This window comes from Ammodytes marinus, assembly GCF_949987685.1.
Source record: "Ammodytes marinus genome assembly, chromosome: 22".
Taxonomy (NCBI): Eukaryota; Metazoa; Chordata; class Actinopteri; order Uranoscopiformes; family Ammodytidae; genus Ammodytes; species Ammodytes marinus.
This window is the reverse complement of record NC_137226.1, coordinates 3,937,357-3,946,068: the sequence shown is the minus strand read 5'-3', so window position 1 is coordinate 3,946,068 and position 8,712 is coordinate 3,937,357. Positions and strand designations below refer to the sequence as shown.

Genomic DNA, 8,712 nt, shown 5'->3' with positions numbered 1-8,712 from the left:
GTTTAAACTTTACTATGTTAATACACATTGGGATGTAGCTAGTTGGCAGTTTTTCTGAAAAAGTTAAGTTGGCAAACCAACCAACACATAGCGATTCGCTGATCCGCAAGAATGCCTGGGTTCATTTTTAATAATTCAGTGTTTCGAACGACAAATATATATAACACATGGCTAAAGAGCACTTCAGTAATAGTCTCTATATTGAGCCATATGATTGCTCAAACAGGCCTACATAAGGTCATAAAATAGCAGGAAAAAGGTTTGTAAATTCATTGTTAAAAATGTGTGTGGGAACCCTGTGTTGAATTGGTGTTAGCCACTAGTGAGGCGTGCAGGCGAGTTAGTCAGAGGGTGGCTGTCAGAGCGCTTACCTTTTCTCAGGTAAATGTTATCTGAGAGAAAACGAAACAAACAAACAGGAAGAAAAAAAGGAAAAACCAATAAAACAGGTAACTGGAACACAGGTGTAAGCATTGAAATACATGGTGTCTCTTACTGCTGACTAAGCAACTGACGCACGCAGGCACACACACACACACACACACACACACACACACACACACACACACACACACACACACACACACACACACACACACACACACACACACACACACACCCTAACCCACCTATAGTAAGGCTATACTTTTGTGGACACTCATTGACATAATGCATTCCTTAACCCTAACCATCACAGCTAAATGTCTAACCCCAACCCTTATACTAACCTTAACCTAAACCTGATTATAATCTGGAGTCAGTGATTCTGGATATTACATTTTGACAAAAAAATATTTTTACAACAAGCATTCTCCAGAATCACTGACTCCACCTTTTAAAACCAAGATTCTAAATTCTCAAACAGCCCTTTGAAGATGTGAAGACAGACACAAATTGGTCCTTACAAAAATAGTTGCACAAGTACAGACACACACACACACACACACACACACACACACACACACACACACACACACACACACACACACACACGGAAATGTGCATTACATGATGCAAAGTCTTGAAATGAAGCAACAAAGTATTTTCTTTCTTCTTTGGTAATATTCACAAATTGACAGTTTCTTGCCGAAGCCTCTTTAATGAAAACAAACCGCCTTCGTTACATGATTCATGCCTCAGTTTCATCATTAAAACATGTAGCGGCGACGTTTGCTGTCCATCATTGTAAATAAAATATGGGTAAAATTTGAAAGAAGATATGATATTTTGACTGTTAGTAGTGGCTGGTCTCAGTGGTCAGTTAAAAAACCACTATTTCTTGTGAACTACAGCTAGTGCCAATTCTTTCAATTTATTTAAAAAAAACAAGTATGATGGATAGAAGCATTTTTTCACTCCTCAGTTTCATCATTTAACATGTAGCGACAACGTAAGCTGTCTTTCATTTTTGATCAAATATGGGTGAATAACATTAGATAGCTAGTGCCAGTTCTTTCGATGTATTTTCAAACACGAGTATGATGTATAGAAGCATTTATGACCGCTCCAGGCACCGGTAACGTACAGCTTTGATAGGCTACCATTAAAGTCTATATGCTTGGCCGTTTTCTCACACATTTTTTTCTACAGAACCACTGAACCAAATAACTTCATACTAGGCACTGCTTTCCCTTAGGTGCTCAGTAACACACTCTCCAAGTGTGCAGTTGAATGGATAAACAGTTGGAGAGAAATTCAAAGGACAGACACAGAGAGAAAGAGAGAGAGAGAGAGAGAGAGAGAGAGAGAGAGAGAGAGAGAGAGAGAGAGAGAGAGCGAGAGAGAGAGAGAGAGAGACATCTTCCTTTATAGCTAGATGAATGTTATTCTTTAAAGACAGAGTTGCTTACAACTGACTTTAAATATCAAAGTTTAACCGACAGAAACCATTTGATCAATTGCTTGGCAAAATATAAGAGGAGGAGCAGTTTAAACTAGTCTTTGAAAATGTAAATGTTTTAATATAAAAACCAAGTAAAAAGTAAAGGCATGTTACTCATCTCTGCTGAAACGTTTGGAACCACACATCAGAACAAACATTTATAATTATTTTATTAAATAAATCCTGTCGGAGGGCCTGACGATCTCTTTCACGGATTTTATTTGAAATATCAATCATACAGTAAAGACTTTGAATAATTAGTCCATCGTCAGATAATTAATTTGTAACTGTTTTGGTATTTTCTAAAACATTTTATTCGAAGTAGATACATGCCTAAATTTTTACTTCTTTCAGCTTCTCGAATGCGAAAAAATTTGCTGGATTTTTTTAGTCTTTGATTATTGTCAACTGAATATCGTGTGGTTGCTCCAAAGCCCATTCAAGGTAATCGAGTGAGATGTAAATAAAGCAGCTTGTGACCAGACAGACTTTTTTATGAAGGTTTTTTTTTGCCTATTGCTATTGCTACAAAAATATGAAATTGTTGAAAAAACCTTTTAAGTTTTTAAAAAGCGCTATATAACTTAAATCTATTATTACTATCAAAAGTCTATAGCAGAGTGAAAATAACATAGGCCTACAACTCTGGAAAAAAATTAAGAGACCACTCCAAATGTTCAGTGTCTCTCGTTTTACTATTTATCGGCATATGTTTGAGTAAAATGAACATTTTGGTTTAATGTTATAAGCTACTGACAAACATTTCAATTAAATTCCAATAAATGTTTTGTCATTAAGAGCATTTTCAATAAGTTATGTAGTGATGAAGATTTAAGAAAAATCCAGACTGGTCTCTTAATGTTTTGCCGGAGCTGTATGGAGCTAGTGTGAATGGCTGAGGACACCCAAGTCAGGTGCACCATAACAGTATTCAGGTCGTCTCCATGACTACACAGGCCCGTGCTATCCATCAGTTGGGAAGTGTCGAGAAAAAATAAATTGTCTGAGCAAAGCAAGTCATCTATCTGAGAGAAAAGGGCCTATACTACTGCAGCTGGCAAAGTTATGATAGTCCCTGCGTTCCAATCCCTGTACTTCCCTTGCTATTTAGTATGGTAAGAGAAAAATTTAGGATGTCACAATACATGTGGTCAGATGCAGCATGCTGAAAAATACCTGGAGGTCTTACAATATCCAGTTGGGATTTTTAAGTGTGGAAATAAGCAGCTTTTTTTTGGAATTTTTTTACACACTATCCACTGCAGCAGAAGTGACGTCACATCGACGGAGTCTCCAATAAAACAATGAGGGTGTGATGGATATATACCTATAGATTTATTTAATTTAAATGTTTTCTATTTATCAAATGTTATATTTTCAAAATCTGCTCAGTTGTTCTTTGCTGCATAGGTAACTGAAAACTGTATAAGCCTGTTTTGGTTGGTACTCAATAAAGTTATGGAGAAAAAAACGAAAAAAAATTAAATATGGAAGTCTCCTGGCAAAGTCGTGATAGAGGGATACAGTAGCAGGAAAAATAGTTGCATGAGAAATTCTAAATAGTGCTTTTATTTGGTTTAAAGGTTGAGATCAGGTGTAAAGAGGTGTGTGTGTGTGTGTGTGTGTGTGTGTGTGTGTGTGTGTGTGTGTGTGTGTGTGTGTGTCTCTGCATGCCACTTGTGACAGAGTATAATGGTGAGGGTGTGATGTGATGTGTCAGTTTGATTAATGGAAGTTGAGCTGCTCTACAATCCAGGCACTTTGAAGAGAACCTGTCTTTCCACTCAGTTTATATAAAGGATTCTTTGAAAGGTGTGATGGAAGGTGTGTGTGTGTGTGTGTGTGTGTGTGTGTGTGTGTGTGTGTGTGTGTGTGTGTGTGTGTGTGTGTGTGTCAAGCTAACACTTCTGAATAAATGTAGTAAATCAACCATCAAAAGTTGCCTTTTGTGCCAAAGATTTTAATTATTAGAAAAATGTAATATTTGAGATGAAAACGCCCCATTATCGTTTGAATTAGATCAAATACTTGGGCATAATATCTTCACTTGTTGTGTTTTCCTTCACGAAAGAAGTTTAAAAGTGAGGGGACACTGTTAAAACAACTCATTTGAACTAAAGGCTGACACAGATTATGTATGAACTGCAATGTTATCATTTCAAGGCCAGTTTGTGGACCTTTGTTGCACGTCATTCTTCATCTTCCCAAAGTCATATATAATAATAAATTGTATTAAAAATTATTGTAAAAAATATAGTGGCCTTATGATATCCATTAACAAGCAGAGTATGGGCAAAACTAAACAAACACAACTGGTCTTCCTATTCCTCGTTAAAGAATCAACAAAATGTTTCAATGTTAAAGATGCTCAGAGGAAATTTCAGTCTGTGTTATTTCTTTCACCCCCTTTGGACAAGAGCAGTAGTGTTTTTACTACGCCAGCTGTTGTTCCTGTTTAAGCATACCCATGACAAAGGCATTAAGAAAAACTATATAAAAATAGCATTCTTTGCACTGATGATCTTGTTTGCTGTTACATGCATATATGATCATCGGCGTAAAAATTAGACTGTTTCAGAAATATTTCAAAAGTTCCTCATAGCTACTTTAAATACAGAATCAATAATAAAATAAAATCATTCCCCTCTCACCTTCGGGGGGCATGAGGGTCTTGTTATTCTGTGTGCACCAGCCGACCGGGTGCAGCTCGGCCGTCATGACGTCACACCAGAAGTCGGCCTTCCGATCGTCGCCATAGCCACTGAACCGCAGCAGCAGCAACTGGCCGCATGTGGTGATGATGGTTGCTACCCAGTACGTATCCGGGCTGCTCTTATTGGCCACTTCAAGCTTCATGCCGGGCTGGAAGCTGCTCTGTAGACTGGTCTCCACCTAGAAAAGGGATATGATAGCGTATTAAAGGGGTGTTACATATTATATATAGCCATTTTTTTAATTAACAACATGGGTCAAAGGGGTATTCCATATATATAGACATTTCTTTTTCATTTACAACATTGGTCAAAATGTAACCTAACCCATTATGTAAAGTTAAAGTAAAACATTTTATAATTTTTAAGACTGTACTGCAGTTTCCTCATAGTGTTGGCAAGCATTAAGCAGAGCTCAATATATCGTTTGGTGAGTAAATGCTTTTACATTTTGATTCAACTATACAGATGCATCTAAAAGAAAGTTTGAAAAAAAAAAAAAAGAATTAGAACATTTCTCATCCAAAATAACCAAAATTGTTAAGAAACCGTTTCAGTTTGCGCTGTTTTAATCTGGGAACTAAAATGTTTTTATAAGAAAGGTCTGGGTGATTTTTATGACTTAATATGTAGCAATGCCTTTGACTAACACACTCTGGTGTTGATATACAGAGACACTTTTTTGGAGATGAGTATTTCATGCCAGACGTGAAGTGTAAAGGGGAACTCCACCAGTTTATGGGAAGTAACGACACAGTCTGTGAAAACCGTTTGTTACTGTCTGTTCTGTGGCTGAGGAAAAAAACTGAAGATGTCACAAGGGTTAACTAGCCTTGGGTTTTAGTTTATAAGTTACAGTTTACACACACACACACACACACACACACACACACACACACACTCACTCACTCACTCACTCACTCACTCACTCACTCACTCACTCACTCACTCACTCACTCACTCACACACTTACGAAAACAACGAGACTCCAGACTGCTAAACTGTATGCATACTATCAATATGCATACATACATATATAACTAATTCCCACTATTACTACACCAGCGTTGAATGTATGCTTTGTGAGTGAGTCTCATATGATCACTGTCTGTGGTGGGATGAGAGAGAACTTGGTTTCGAGTGCAGTGCTTTCAATTTGCCAGAGATTTGACCAAAAACTTTTAATTTTCTGTTTTTTTTTTGTAGTTTGGAGAAATTGAGCTTTAGTTCCAGGAAAGGGGTTTAAGTGATTGGGAAAAACTGGAATAGCCAAAATGCTTTTTCAGGCCCAGAGAGAGGCAAGCGAGGGCAAGGAGGATAAACAGATGTTATTGAGTTACATTTTCGGGAATTGTAGGATGCAGTGGGTTTTTAGAGCTTGACTCATACTTCAGACTAAACATATTTCAGCCTCATTCTTTTATTTCTTAAAGCTGGGGTGGAGGATTTGGGGAGAAAATGGCAGTTGGGATAGAGATTTGAATCCAAATACCTCAACCGCTCCACTTGTTCTCTTTGGTCCCTCCCCTATGGTCCCTCCCTGACACGCTCTACACCAACAAAGTCGTGCCAAAGTGAATGGACAGTCCCAACAGCCAATAAGAACAGAGAATCGGAGCCTCGCTCTGATTGGTCAAAGTGTACAGCTCATGTTAACTTTGACCAATCAGAAATCACATACCCTAGCTTTAATCTGTATTTTGTGAGTCTTTTTAAAAGGTGCACTGTGTAACTTCGGGTGTGTCAGAGAAGACACCATTTTTAAGGAATATGAGGTATATTCTCATAACTGAATAAACAAACTTTCATCACAGGAAAATGCGATCCCTGGAACACTGTTTGAAAGTCAGAAATTTACCTGAAAAGTTACTGTTTCACTGTTGTTGTTTACAGCAGCAGGGCCCACAGTTTGGTTTACAAACACGTTCTAGTCTTACATTTCGTTACAGGTTCCTCAAAATAATTTAGTTCTGATTTATGATGATAGAATTATTCAATACTAAGAATGACATGTAGAGAAAATATGGCTTGTAAACTTACTGCTGTCTGCAAATGTAAACAAATCCCCCTCCTCTGAAACTGCATAGTGCACCTTTGACTTTATGGAAATGCAAAACTGAAATGGTGGAGTTTATCTTTAATTTCACAGCACTGCAAGTTGAGTTACAGTACATTACAATACTGCACAATTTACTGTTATTAGTCAATAAGCAAACAGCCGTTCTGATAATCTCTTAATTATGGAAGTAATTGAATGCCAAACATTCTCTGGCATTCGGGAGACATTCCCATGGCGGGCATTTAATGGAATCAGTTAATTAAAACAAAAACAATCAAACGATTAATTACGCTGAATATAATTGTTAGTTGCAGCCTTTATCAAGATAAAGGGTGAGCAATTGTGACAAGCAATGTTGTTCTGAGTAATTACAACAACACTGTCGGTGCATCTACATGAGGTAAAGCCTTCAGTGATGGCACATGGATCTTATACCTCCTGCTGTACGTCCAGGATTTTTCTTAGCAGTAGAATCAACAACCAGTTGACACCAGTTTGTAAATGCTGCCATACTGAGAAATACAGAGAGAGTTTTGTGGAGCTGATAAGGCTTAATCATCTCTTAGCCAACTCATTTGACAATGGCTTGAATGTAACCAACATCCATTTTTATATTAAAAAGTTCCGCACTATAGCTTTAAGTGTTGACATAAACACAGGGTGAGGTTTAAGAAATATACACTTAAATAGACTCTTAAAAACGTCTTAAAACAAAACCCTGTGCACTAAACACCAGCGTTCTAGTTTGTCCTTGTACAAGGAAAGTGATAAATCTGTATCACGGAATAATGCATTTCCACCATCGCCGCCGGCTGCTATAGAATTTCTTGAGAACACACAAGCCCCACAGGATGTTCGTATTCAACACACACACACAGACACACACACACACACACACACACACACACACACACACACACACACACACACACACACACACACACACACACACACACACACACACACACACACACACACACACACACACACACACACACACACACACACAGACACACAGACACACACACACACACACACACACACACACACACAGACACACACACACACACACACACACAAGTGAATGGAAAAAGCCAACATCTTAGAAATAAACACAATCCAAATGGCCTCGTGACTTCCTGCTACAACAATGCAAACGTGCTGTATCACTCTGGCTGGGCTTATGTAAGAGAGCTACGGGCAGCAAGCAAACAGCAAACACTGCCTCTGTGTGTGTGTGTGTGTGTGTGTGTGTGTGTGTGTGTGTGTGTGTGTGTGTGTGTGTGTGTTTTAGATTTTTAACCATCGGAGCGAGGACTTTTTTTGGAAAGTGAGGACATTTTGCCTGGCACTCACTTCTTCAAAAGGGCTGTTTGAGGGTTAAAACTAGGTTTTAGGGTTAAGGTATGAATTAGGATTATGTTAGGGTTAGTGTAAGGGTTGGGGTTAGGCATTTAGTTTTGATGGTCAGGGTTTGGGTAAGAGGCTAGGGAATGCAATATGTCAATGAGTGTCCTCACAAAGATAGAAGTACAAGGGTGTGTGTGTGTGTGTGTGTGTGTGTGTGTGTGTGTGTGTGTGTGTGTGTGTGTGTGTGTGTGCGTGCGCGTGTGTGTGTGTGCGCAAACCCAAGAGAAATCACTGTTTCAATTTGTCCAGGCACAGAGAGAGAGAGAGAGAGAGAGAGAGAGAGAGAGAGAGAGAGAGAGAGAGAGGGACAGAGAGAGAGAGAGAGAGAGAGAGAGAGAGAGAGAGAGAGAGAGAGAGAGAGAGAGAGAGAGAGAGAGAGAGAGAGAGAGAGAGAGAGAGAGAGAGAGAGAAGGAGAGAGGCAGAGAGATAGAGATGAAGGCTGCACTTTACTGACTCACATTTTTCTGGGGAATTCATGGTCTGTTTCCCACTGACTCAATCCACTTAGCAACAAGGCAATTTGGCTTCTCAAGAGACTACGGCCGTTTGAATCATCGCAGCGACAGTTTGTCCGACATCGGGGCTCATAAAGGAATCCCTGAATATTATAATCTCTCCTCTTATTACAACTCATCAAATGATGTGAGGA

The 8,712-nt window shown here is 38.8% G+C and overlaps 1 protein-coding gene across 1 annotated transcript in view; it reads right to left on the bottom strand.

Annotated features, from left to right (window-relative positions):
* The window catches only part of sfmbt2 (Scm like with four mbt domains 2), a 56,812-nt gene that overhangs the window by 31,949 nt on the left and 16,151 nt on the right, over window positions 1-8,712 (bottom strand). Inside the window, exon 4 of the mRNA XM_080050906.1 lies at window positions 4,534-4,774. Within this exon, the coding sequence (XP_079907032.1) occupies window positions 4,534-4,774 (241 nt within the window). The remainder of the gene's footprint in view (window positions 1-4,533; window positions 4,775-8,712) is intronic.